The sequence below is a fragment of the Lepidochelys kempii genome, chromosome 3 (genome assembly GCF_965140285.1).
Source record: "Lepidochelys kempii isolate rLepKem1 chromosome 3, rLepKem1.hap1, whole genome shotgun sequence".
NCBI classification, from domain to species: Eukaryota; Metazoa; Chordata; order Testudines; family Cheloniidae; genus Lepidochelys; species Lepidochelys kempii.
In genome coordinates this window covers 165,180,989-165,194,989 of record NC_136382.1, presented here as the reverse complement: position 1 = coordinate 165,194,989, position 14,001 = coordinate 165,180,989, and the positions used below count along the sequence as shown (strand labels likewise).

At 39.1% G+C, this 14,001-nt stretch overlaps 1 protein-coding gene across 1 annotated transcript in view; it reads right to left on the bottom strand.

Annotated features, from left to right (window-relative positions):
- The window catches only part of USH2A (usherin), a 572,584-nt gene that overhangs the window by 422,021 nt on the left and 136,562 nt on the right, over positions 1-14,001 (bottom strand). Inside the window, exon 20 of the mRNA XM_073338913.2 lies at positions 9,032-9,262. Within this exon, the coding sequence (XP_073195014.2) occupies positions 9,032-9,262 (231 nt within the window). The remainder of the gene's footprint in view (positions 1-9,031; positions 9,263-14,001) is intronic.

Below are 14,001 nucleotides of genomic sequence, written 5' to 3'. Positions count from 1 at the left end.
AGCATCTTGAATGCATTTTGAACCCCTCTGGAAAACAGATTTTTCTGCTGTTGCATATGTTTCAGTAATTCAGCATTTTATCCATCATGTTATAGAAGACTCATATCTTCATGCACAGGCATTTCAAATGAAAATATATTATGATTAAGAAAGATTTCTTGAACTGATCAGTTCTGTTCAGGTATATCTTTGATGGTTTTTCTACCATGTATTTTATGCCACAATTTGTCCTGCTGTTATTGAAGACTGGGACAAATAAAAGGTAAAACTATTTCTTGGGCAGCGTGAATAGCGGTATTCTGCTTTTCTGAGGAAAGATTCAAGAGGGTGGAGGACATGCAACAATTGGGCCTGAAAATTTATCCAAATTGTGAACTCAATTGTAAAAAAAAAAGTATGTAAACGTTCACAAGATGTTACAATAATCTGTAACAACAAATGTTGATGGGAAAAGGTACAAAAGGCAGACAGAATAACTGAATTAGTCTTAACAAAATGGCCAAGTTGATATGATTCAAAGAGTGGGTTGAAATTATTATGGTTAAAAACAGGAGATGTAGAGCTGGAAGTTCATGAACCAAAATTGGTATGTTGGCTATTAGCACAAATTAGCAGAGAAAATGAGTTCCTGATCCTGCAACTGGCTCCATACAGGCAGATACCAAAGATCCACATGGGAACAGCGTTCTTTCTGCACAGAGTCAGTTAAAGGATCAGGACCAAAATATACTGCTTTCCGAACTTGTGCTCTTGGAGTTACTACCCACTCTAAAACTTTTCATGCAAAGACAGGAAAATAAATTTTAAACCTTCCAGTGCAGAATGTCATTGAACACTAGCAATAATGTATTTTGGCTCTGGAGTCTTTGAAAGGATAAAAAAAAGCAACTGGGTGCCAGAGCCTGAGCCGCATAGCTGACCTATTATGCTACAAGAGGTAAATATGAGAATTCATACACAAGTGGAGAATTGGGGTTTTTCTGTACCAGCTACAATAAATCTTTTTACAATATAGAAGAGAGAGAAAAAGCAGATGCTTGATGCTGATAGAAAGTATGTCTATGCTTAACAAAAACAGTTCATCTTAGTGAAAATATTACCCCTGTAACGCTGACGAGGTCACTGTCAGCTTGGAATATTTGCTGCATAAGTCCCTGTTGTGCATGTTAGAAAATGTTTTAAGATGTTTTGTTCATAAAGCAGCACAGTTCCCTTTGTTGTGCTGGATCACTCCTTTTTCTTTATATCCATCTCCCCCATCTCCTGATCTTTAGGCTTCTTGGGATTACTAAGGAAGGAAGGAATGTCTTTTTCCAGATGAAACTCTGAATTCATTTTAAGTGCAAGGACTAAATTCTCGCTAAAATGTACCGACTGCAACCTTCACGCAAGGGGATCTTTGTCTGACTAGTTAGAAGAAAAGTGGCATTGCCACTTTAAAAAGATTCTTACAAGAGGTGGGGACAGGAGGAAAGTTTCTGGGGATGTACAGGAAGGGCAGGAAGCAGTTGGGGCCAGGTCAGGAGAAAGTCACTGCATCGTCCTTCCTGCTAACTGGAAGAGTAGGAGGCCCTCTTGTACCAGGATCAGGTTAGCACGGGTAGTTGGTATGGAAGGAATACAGTTAATAAAATGAATTGGAAAAGGATTTGAAGGAAAGCATCCCTAAGAGAGCTGAGTAAGGGGGGTTGGAGCTCCTGCATTTCATACCATGGGGAGATAGAGCCTCCTCTTCATAACCCCCATTAAAGGAGGTGAGGAAAAGAGCTTGAAACTCATACCTCTGGAACAGTGCGGAACCGATCCCCCTTCTTCCTGCACCATGCTATTTGTTGCCCAATACTCCCACATATTTTATGTGAATAAAACTGTGGCCTAATTTACATCACATCCATTGCCTCCTGTCTTTCTTCTGGAGTGGCCAGGCAATGGTTGTGAGAGTGGCTATCTGGCAGAAAAGTGAAAGAATGGCTCTTCACTGAGACCACCAACTTCACAGGGAGGCACAAGACCTTCAGTGGAAGGAAGTAAAATGAAGAGGAAAACATGGGTTAAAATGATTCTTTTGTGAAGACAAGACTGAGTCTGAAGAGAAAATTCAAGGGGCTTGGCATAAGAATCAAACAAGGTCTGAAAACACATAGCACCTCTTGACAGAAATCCCAAACATACTTTTAATGCCATCTTTGTAAAGTGACCATCTGTCCTAGTTTATCATAATATATTCTAGAATTTTCTTCTGGGATGCCTGAAATAGTTTTTTCTTTTTTGGGGGGGGGGGGTTGTGTTTTGTTTTCCATTTATCAATGAAAATATTTGTTTCTTGTAATAACTACAAAATGTTTGTTCAAGATTTATTGCTGTGCAGAATGGAATTTGCTCTATTGCTTCAATCTCATTTCAGATCACACATAAAATGTGTTTACTGTTTTTTTCACTGGTTCTAAAAGAATATTTGTCTGCATCACAAAAAACACAACACAGTTTGACGTAATTAGATCATAGATCATAGATACTAAGGTCAGAAGGGACTATTATGATCATCTAGTCTGACCTCCTGCACAATGCAGGCCACAGAATTTCACCCACCCACTCCTGCAAAAAACCTCTCACCTATGTCTGAGCTATTGAAGTCCTCAAATCGTGGTTTAAAGACTTCAAGGAGCAGAGAATCCTCCAGCAAGTGACCCATGCCCCATGCTACAGAGGAAGGGGAAAAACCTCCAGGGCCTCTTCCAATCTAACATCCCATCACAGGCCATTAGGCCTATTTACTATGAATATTTAATTACCAAAATCATGTTATCCCATCACAGCATCTCTTCCATAAACTTATCGAGTTTAATCTTAAAGCCAGATAGATCTTTTGCCCCCACTGCTTCCCTTGGAAGGCTATTCCAAAACTTCACTCCTCTGATGGTTAGAAACCTTCATCTAATTTCAAGTCTAAACTTCCTGGTGGCCAGTTTATATCCATTTGTTCTTGTGTCCACATTGGTACTGAGCTTAAATAATTCCTCTCCCTCTCCGGTATATATCCCTCTGATATATTTATAGAGAGCAATTATATCTCCCCTCAACCTTCTTTTAGTTAGGCTAAACAAGCCAAGCTCCTTGAGTCTCCTTTCATAAGACAAGTTTTCCATTCCTCGGATCATCCTAGTAGCCCTTTGACAGTTTCTGCTCAAAGTTCCAGTTCCAACGTAAAACATATTCTCATTCGACATGTGGGTGATTATATAGGTAACTCCCCATACCCCACTTAAGATACTAAATAGAAGAATAGCAAAAGTTTTAAAAATTTTCCATAGGATCATAGTCTGACAGATGGTGACCATTTTTCTCAGTCATGTTTTACATCACAGCCTAAGTACAGTACACATTCATTTCCAGTTCTCATCTACTTCTGAACTGGAATTTTGTAACGGTGTTTTCCTATGGATCCACATCCAGTAGAGAGTAGAAATGAAATCAACCAGTTTCACTGTCCAACATGTCTCCAGAGGTGGAATAAAGTATCATTAACATATTGCTGAGTATGTGTTTCCCCACCACCACCATATATATATTTTATGTGTGAGCATTCTAATATGATATTGTGGTTAAGGCACTCAGGATATCTGGGCGCAAATGCTACCTATTGTCTCCCAGTGTAAGAAAGAAGGGAACTACAAACTGCCCTACACTGTGGAGTTCCAACCTCAGGTCCAGGGCTCTGGCTTGGCTTGCTAAACTCTCCTGCCCCACCAAGGTTACTTTCTCATCAATTCACAGACTAAGACTCATAGACTTTCTTTTATCTGTTCCCTAGAAATGACCTTACAGCACAGTAATATCTTCAACAGTTTACCCAACTGCAGGTTTTGAATCTTCTCCATTTGAATCATGTCCTCACATGATTGAAAATAGACACAGTCCCTAAGCCCCTTCCTGGTCCAAAATGAAAAACCGAAAAAGGTCTTCTGAACATGACAAAATCAAAATACTGGAGAGGAAACTTCCATCTTGTGTGGCAGGTGAGCCACTCTTAGCAGCCTAACCACTTTTTATATTCCCTAAATGCTCCAGGTTGGGCTTCATAGAGCCCAGTGAGCCACAGCTGCCCTTGAACTCAATCCATCAATCCCAACTCCACTGACAAGACCCTAAAGGATTTCCAGCTCAGCAATGCTCCCAAACATCCAGGACTCCTGACAGATGCAAACTCTGCCACAGATGTCCTGTCTGATCACAGGCATGTCATTTAGGCTGCAATTTTCAAAGGAGTGCAACAGAGTCAGACACCCAGCTCCTGTTGAACCTAACTCCCTCAGGCACCTTTGAAAATCCCAGCCTTAATCTCACTGTGCCTCAGTTCTCCCATCTACAAAACAGGGACAGTACCTTCCCTACTTCACAGGAACATTGTGAAGATACATTTTTAATGCTTCTGAGGTATTCAGACACTAGAATGATGAGGGCTATGGCAGGATGCCATCTTCAGAGAGCACCCTCTCATAGAATGAGGTGTCCCATAAGCACTTCACCATCACTTGCCTCCTGGGTCTCCCAATAACTTTTTTGCAGTCCAAAGTACTTAAAACAATACTCCCCTTCTTGGGAGTCTAATTTATTAAAGTCTAAAAAATAGTCTCCAATAGCCCTTCAAGCTGAAAGCCTTTCCCCTGGTCAGAGATCCCCCTCATTCATGGGGCTGTGTCCTGCTTCAAGATGGCTTCTCCCAGATGATCTTTTTAAATTAGCCCCATCCAGTTTTACGTGGACTGGCAGCGAAGTCTTTCAAACAAACAGAACTCCACACCTTCATAACAAAGCCCTTTCTGCATAGGTGTGTCTGCTGGAGTACAGTCTTCCCACCATCTTCACCTCTGGAAGACACCTCAAACCAGCTCAGTCTTTTTTCCTCTGCGAGAGGTCAGCAGGTGAGCAGTACTTCTCCTGATAGTATCTTTTCCATTATGAGGGAAGAGGCAGATTATATATGCTGCCCTCTTTTCCAAAACTTGGCTTGGTTAACAGAGAGAGCGAGGGGAGCCTTAACCCACCCTACAGTACCAGGCTCCTGGGAACCAATTGCTTAAATAAGCAGTAACCTGTTTGGGTTCCCCCACCCCCACCCCAGACACTATCACCCAAGGACCACTTCTTTTCTCCCAGCAACGGCCCGTGCCAGTCCCTAGACCTTTATGTGTGCCAGAACTGCAACTGGGGATAGCTCGCTCCAGTCCCCCTACCATTTAACGGGGACAGAGCACCCTGTTCCACAAGGCTTACAAGTATCTCTCAGTGAATAAAATCTCAGTGTAATCTCTTCTTCTCAGTCTGCGCTAAGGATACTAATCACTAGGCAAGTTCAGACTCCGTATTAAACATACTGTATATAGCAATGAAAAAAATGCAAAATCTAAATAAAGCAACTAGCCACTGTAAACACTCCCACTATCAAAGATTTGGAGGCTCCTCTCAAGCAGCAAACACATCAGCATCAACAATAACATTCTTGCTGCTGTTATGACCGCTCTTAATTACTCACAGGTATGTTGAGGTGGAAGAAGAAAATATTAAATCTGATTCTTCAATAACTTTCGATGATTAAGGACTTTAAATTAGAGAGACATGAGCAATACTCATTGTAAATATGCCAGACAAAACAACTAATTGGTAAACTACATTCTACAGGACAAATTTTTGATGACTGAAAATGCCCTCTCTGTACTCTACAGTCACCTTCTTTGCAATCACAAATTCCCAGCACAAGTAACTCTCTTAGACTTGTAAGTAAGTTTTAATGCAAACAAACAGGTATTTTGGAAGGCCATTTGAAAAAACTATCCCTAAAGAGTACTTTCTCCAAACAAGACATTTTAAACTGTAATCGATTCCCTCTTCCTAACAGCCACTAAATCCACAGAAAATTAACAGAGATATCAGTAGTTTTTTCCCCCATTTTCTTTATTACCAAAGAGAATTTTAAACATAAGGACACACTGGTAAAAACACATTAACAAAAATAGTAGCTTCTAAGCAAGTCTCAGAACCCAGAGTCAAGGGAATGTTTTAAAGGGAACATATACTTTGACCACCTGGCTTCATCAACAAATCTAGGGCAGAAAGGAGTTCCCATCCTTCTATCTTCTGCACACGGAGATTGCTGGATGTTCTCATAACCGTAGTCATGGAAGTCGCCTCACTGACCTCCTCCCCAGTTAAGTACGTCTCATGGAACAAAGTGTATTTTGAGCACTTCAGAGACTGCAAAAGCGTCTCGTGAAACAGTACCAGCAACGCTGATATGACATGACCTGAAACAGCATCACCTAAAGCAAAATTACTAACAATTAGTGCACCCAGTAACATTTTGAAGAATATGGAGAATGCAGATAAATTAGGACATGTTTTGTTACCTCCAGAGTAGGGCAGGAGTGTCCAAAATAATTCAATCTGCCTCTTCCGTAAAAGTCTATTTCCAGGTGCCTTAAGCATGCAGCTGTATAGAGGAAAATTCTTCACAGTTTTGGGAACTGACAAGTTGCTTGTGGACAGCTGTGGCAGAAGTGATTTTCATCTATACCGGACTTCCTCTCTACCTAACGTATACTCAGAGCACATTTTACTGTGGAGCTGGAGACTTTGTTACAGACAGAAGGATGCTTCTTAGTACAGCCAATGTTTATTGCCTTACTTCTTTTTATAAGATGAATTTGGAAAACTTCCCAGATAATACATCTGCCCCTATTACTTGCCCCTCAGAGTATAAGAATGGTCAGGGAAGGAAGTGAGGACAACTACATTTATTATCAATGAATAAACTGATCTGTCTTTTCTGGAAACAGTGAGTATTCACACACACAATATGTCTGCTGGCTGGCATGTACAAGTTGGCACACTTTTGTGTCAAAAATGCACACAGCTGTATGTATAGTGAAACCATTCCATCTAAAGAATACACTGTATGCCAAATGCCTGACTTCAGCAGTGCATTGTAAGGGAAAGATTTAGGGAAGGAATATGTGGAGAAAACAATTTAAAAGGATTTTTTACCTTCCATACACTTCTTTCTTTTTATGATCTCGTTCTTCAAGTTCTCTGTCCCTCCCCTCCCCCTGCCCCCGTAATATTTTGGAAGGGGTGCTGAATCCAGATGACTGAATATACAGCTACCCACATTTTTATTTTTGGATAATTTATTGAGTTGTCAAGATACATGACTTCTACCTTTCTGGGTATCATACTGGCTGATTTAATCCGGTCGCCCGGTGTTATCTGTAGATGTCTGGACAAATTGCTTACCATATTTCAGTCCCAGCCCATCTGCAGATACTATGACTAATAGCTGATCTCCATAGAAAGATTATAATCCCAAGTGATGATAAATGACATTTATCTGTATCATAAGCAGCCACAAAATTGCAAATTAAAGGGGATTCTATTTTAACATCTTCTCCCATCCTTTCTGTCTATACCTTCCAGAGTCCGCTTCAACCATCTCCAGAGAGACCTTCTCCTTCCTCCTAGCCCTCAGTTTCAAGAGTACAAACAACCTCACTGGCTAAACTGCCCCATGGTCAAACAACACTTTGCTTGTAGCACCGAAGTCACGACAACAGAACAGATTACGTTAATGAGCCCAGCTAGCTGTCCCACCCATGGAAGGGAAATGGAACATTCCGGGGCTTCTGAGCACGAGTAGAGGGAGATTCAGTGATATCCATCACTCTTTGCCTCTCCTCAGACTAATAGTGGAGAATATCCCCTTCCACTGGAGCAATAGAGCTGATAGCAATAGCCCAATCAGAAAAACTGCACCCTTGATCCCTATGCAATTTAGGCCACCACAGTACAGAGAGACAATGGGATTAGCAAATAAAAGATTTTTCACTAAACATGCAGGGGAGGTTACAGGCTTTTATTAACAGGGGAATGAACATCAGGCACTTTAGTTGTTGAAGAGAGTCCACTGGCTGTTGCTATGGGCTTGGCTATGCGCAGTCAGAGACAACTCCCGTGAATCACCACTGTGCTTAAAGCATCTTAAGACAAAGTCAGCAAAATGAGTGAATACAAGACTTTTAATTGACACACTAGCATTGAGCAAAGTGATATGATTCAGCCTGTCAACAGGAAATCAGAGAAAAGTGATCACTTTGAATCTGGTGAAAACGATGAAGGCCAATTGGTACCATGAGCTGGCATCCCAGAAAACATCATCAGCTTGGCCTAGACATTTCCCAAGCAGCTCAAGTTTTCACTGATGCCCTGGAAACACACTTGTCTGGTCCACAGAATGAAGGGCAACAGCAGAAGCAGATTATTTCAATAGAGCACTGCATCTTTCACAGGCTTTCCACCTGAAAAGTTCACTCGCCCAAGCCAGAAGCAAGGATAGAAAGAGTGCTGATGGTAAGCACCAGCCATCCAGGAACAGCAGAACTACAAGTCAATTTGTCAGATTGGTGCAACGCCCCCTCACCCAGCCCCTACCCCCACCACACACCCAAAACACTGATGTTCATAGTCACAGGTACATTTTGTCCCATCACTCTGAGAATACTAGAGAAATCCAAAACAGGAGCAAGGGAAAGAGAGTTTTTCTACCAGGTCTCACGCCTCCCCCCCCGGGGCAGTAAATGGTAGCAGAAGAAGAAACACGCTTTAGAATCAATAGTGAATACACTGCAGAGATCTCACCCCAGAAAAATAAATAAAAATCCAGTTTATACTTCCCACTAAGAAATGTATCATGTCTGCAGCAGTGCTCACCATAGATCAGTGTCTGAGTCCAAAGGAATCAAAATCCCATGTCTGATAAAGGTTTCTACAGGTTCTTTGTGAGAATTTGTAACTCTCAAGTGAATGCATTCAGTTATAGACTTAGCACAACTGAAGTAGTCTTTACATAGCTAACAATTACACAATACTCAAAGTAAAAGCTACAGATCTAGCAATAAAAAAATGATATAGAAGATAATAAATGGTAAAACAAATGCAGAGTACAATTTAAACATTCTGTAAGTAATTTAAATTCATTTACCTGTAAAGTACGTATTGGCAGGGAGAGCAGAACTGGGGAATTTGTAATAACCATTTCCTGGGAAACGGATTCCTTTCATTACTTCTACCCTCGATATAGCTAAAGATGAATCCATCCTTTCCAGCTGGTAGATGGGAGAAGGCCCATTAAGTTCTTCAGGTTCATTCCAATTTATCTTTAACACTGTGCTGTTTACTCCTTCAAGAAGAGGGGCAGCAAGTTTTCTTGGTGCTATGTGTAGGGGAAAAAATTGTTACCCATGCATAACCGTCCAGACTTCTTGAGACTTAATTTCATACACGTAATATATTGTTTATGAGGGACCCAGTTTCTGGTCAATAAATGCAAATCTCCATGGAGCCCCTATACTGTGCTACTATACTAATGGAAGGATTCTTGATGGTTAAAAAAAAACCTAGTCTCAACCCTGTAGTAATGCCTCATTTGATCTTCAAACTTCTGATACAATTATCTACTATTCCATCCCACGCAGACCATGAGACATAACTCTTATGGACCCTTAATAATCTGAATCACTTCCTACATAATAGAATTAATGTTCTCTCCTATATTAGACTCTTAGCCCCCAATCCTGCATTGCTCTCAAGGGGCTCCATGTAGGCACACTGCCACAGGGTTCTCAATGCAGGGTCGGGGCCTAAGCTCAGAGGAAAATCAAACTTTAGTAGCTTCTTCCTAACTGCATTTTAGCACTCTGGAACATGATAAAACACGATTTTGCCACAAAGTGAACTACTTCTGGACAACAAAAGCACAACCATTATCCCAGTACTTGTATTGAGGACCTACAACACCGTGATTGCACTCTAGCAAATAACCAGTTTGGCACATCCTCACTGTTTCCATGAAAGATTCTTCCTCAAAGCAGGTATATAATTTTATGAGCCATTGTCATGTATACAGATAATTCTCCAACTTGAGTAAATGTTACTCTCCATCTTTTCTTGCCTAAAAACTGGTGCTCTGCAGGACACTATGAAGCTGATACAAGAGTGACTCTTTGCAGGTCTGAGCATGTCACAGAGTTTGATACTATTACTTTATTTTCCCAATACTGGAACATTCAGTGTGACACCTGTTTAATCAAGCCAACTGAGATGATGACTCTACAGTTGAATTATGAAATAAAACTATTGAAGTTTTTAAAAAACACTGTACAGTAAGCCACTGGAGGGCAGCATGACCTGTCTGGATAATGAAATGATGGTCCTACAGGTGTGAGTGGATTGATTCAGCAAAGCAGTGTAACAAGCTAAGGTCTACAGCAGATGTGCAGTAGTTCTTTATTAATGGAATCCATATCCATTTTATATTGTTAGTAACCCCTCTGTCTGATAAATAAGGATTTAATAAATGAATCTTCATTGTGTGCGACTGGAAGGGAGATATGATGGAAACACGTTCAAGGAAACCGTTCCCATGATGATTATAGGGCACCAAACTCACTTCAGGAATAACATGATCTGGACTAAAATACAGATCTTCAAAATCTAACAAATTACATCACAACACACCCTTGTATATACTATGAATTCATTGTATAGACCTTCATTTGGATTGAATTAATGACTCCTTTTAAAGATCGTTGTATTTACAGGACTATTAACATACTTTTCTTTTCTCCCATTAACCTGTAGCATGTTGCTATTTCTTTTCCTCCAACTTGATAAATAATCTTCTTGAAGGGATGAAAAAAACCCACCAACCATACTGTGTGTGTTGTAAATTCCTACTTAGACATCATTTATGACTTCACACTCTAATTAGCATCACATCGCTATGTTAGAAATTTACAATGTCAAAATTAAAGTAGTGTGGTGTGAGGTCATAAGCTTTCCCTGCATAAGTAGGGCAGAACACTAATGAATTTCAATATAAATGCAGAGGTTTAAACAAAAAACATGGCTTAACAATCAAAACTTCATTGTTGGAGAGAATAGGTGTACGTCAGCATTTCAAAGGTGAGTACTGAGGTTGAGCCCTCCGGTTCAACTTCCTGATGCTAAAATTCATTATTTCTAAAATGTAAACAGATAGCCAACACTTATGACAACAAGCATATCTCCCTTAGAAGTCCACCATTAATAAATGGTAGCTGCTTGGACTGTAATTATGGCATCCCTGCTACCCAAACTTGAAGCTTTTATGAGGCTTATGCAATTAACTACTTAAATGCATCGTAACACTTGCTTCTGTGACAGGGAAGTATTGATCTTTTAATCATTTTCAAGTCTCCTCTAGCACAAATAAATGTACTACAGTTACAGTTAATGCACTGTGTACATGCATTAAACACTGGCATGACACAATTTATTATTTGGTGATATATGGAATAGAAGCCTAGCCTTTCAGAAAGTCTTTGCTATAACATCCGTATTTAAACTACAATGTCCTTGGTACTTGAGAATTCACCTCCTTGCACACGGTGAGAGCCTATTCTTAAGTCCAGACCCCCCAAAAAGCTGAAAATAAATCTGTAACATTGGCCTTCATGGTACTGTATGCTGAAATTGAAAATATTCAGGACTAAAAGATACAGTATATATTTTCCTAAAGGTGTCACTGTGGTACCTGTAGCTATTAAGTTAAGATGAATTGACTATAATTTTACCTATTTAATTTTTTTTCAGTCACATTCTGTTAAGACATATCTGTCAAAATAATGAGCATACTGTATTTTAGTGGATTCAAAGTCACATTTTGGGTATTTTAATTATGTAGTTTTAATGTCTTGCACTATAATATATATTTAATATATTGTAAAGCTAAAACAGTATTTAAAAGCCTATGATTGCTGCATGCCATTGTGTAACAGAGGGCACCAAAAGACCAGTAAAGACAGATGGTCCATACAGCTTATTTTAAAGTCATATATCCAAATATAGACATTGTTACATAGGTCATTACAAATAAGCCTTTCTTATGTATGTGAGCGCACATGCAAAAACGAGTTGCTAAGTAAAGAGCAGTTAATTTTGTTTTTGTTTGAAATAATATCATTTTAGTTTTAGAATCTAAGACAGATGCCAGCATTTCACTCTGAACAGATGGTAATTCCATCTAATAGTGCATCTCTGTATTAGTAAGGTCTGTTGTGTATACAAACAGTAATAAACACTAGGTAAGGATCAAAATAAATTTTAATTGTTGACATTAAATTCTGGCAGCCACAGTTCTAAAGATGCAATATTCCTTTCTCAAGTCTGTCAGGTTTATTAATACAACTGCTAAAGCTTTTCCACAGACTGCCAGATTCCTGTCCCAATAAAAATGTGTTTACACTCTGGCTACAAAACCTTTACCAGTCTACATACTTGTATATGTTTGTATAAATAATTTTCAGTGTATTACAGGTGGATGTTTCTGTACCCATCAGTATTAGTCTGCAATTAGCTATTTAAGGTTTTCAAGATGATTACAGGAGCAAGGTGTTACTCTTGTTTGTACTATTTTAAAAGGTAATATTGACAATGGAGATATATAAATACTTACATTTTTGACGGCTGTCCATTAGAGTTCATACTGTAGCACATACAAATCAGAGCAGTTGTGAACTTCACAACCATTTTGGAGGTGCAATTTTTTTTGGCAGGGTGGGATGTCTCCTATTTGTCTCCTATGAGTAAAACTATATGCAAAGCCAGACAGCTATCAGTTTCATTATTGCAGTGTGTTATTTGGTTCACAGGACCCTGCAATTGCTGTAGCATTCCTGGTACAAGCTCTGCTTCCATATGCACTTCAAGCAGTATCAAATGTGTCAATAGTATTTGAGTGAAGCAACAGTACTTATGGCTTCTGACAATTACTTTAGACTTTTTCAGAAGACTCTTTTTAGGGTTTTTTTGGGGTTTTAAAAGAAATTTTAATGAAAAAACAAATAAGAAAACATCTATAATGGGTATCAGGAGACAATTTAATAACATGTATTATAACCATATCTTAAAAATAGATGTAAAATACAGTATTTTTAAAAAAATCATGAAAAATATATTGCTTCCACCATATGGGACAACCAATGACTTACCAACCGATTTAAGATGCAGCATATTGAGCTGACCATATGTTACAGTGCTGTTGAATGGCTGAGTGATTCATGCCCGTCACATTCTAGTATATCAATTAAAGCTCCTTGAAGTCTGCATGATTTGTGTCTCTGTTATTAAACCCTGCTAATTCATCCCACTTACACATCTGTTATAAATCTCTAGGAGTGCTGCATGATTCATGGCAATCTGTGAGCATGGTACAGCAAATTCTTCTCCTTGTAATTAACAGTAAATTGTTTTACTGCCATGCAATGAATTTTTCAGTTATATTGCAAATGAACTCCTAAATGCATGGTTCTTTCCTAAGAACTGACTTATATCATTAGGCAATTAAAAAGTATTGCTTTGAACCAAAAGCTTTTAATCAAGAGAAATACAGCTTACACATACCTTAAAAACCATGCAAATTTGACACACTGGCAAAAGAATAATTTGAGCTACTTTCTGAAGTGTAATGTTGGGAGAACAAACAAACAACTTTTGGCTTCCTACTATTTTACCAAGACTCAAAGAGCAGTTTAACTACAGCTTGAGAACACTCAGCGAGACAAGTTTGAGCAGATACTGTTTATCTCAGAAGTTACTTAAGTCATCTGTCATTACCAAATTTCTTAGATTACTTTACAGTTCTCTAATTGTAAACCAGTGCCTTTATTCTTGAAATAAATAATCAGATAATTAGCCAAGCTGAATCATCAGACGACTCCAATGCTGTTCAAGTGTTCTTGTCAAAGGTGAAGCAAATTCATTTCAGTTTTGCCTCTGCAGCCTGCTGAAGAGGCTTTGATTTTTTTTTCCTTCTACATTCTTGGCAGCAGCCTCAAATTCATGAGTCCATACATCAAGTCAGTAGTTTAACAACAAATGAAATTAAATTCAAAGAAGGGAAACTAATTGAAG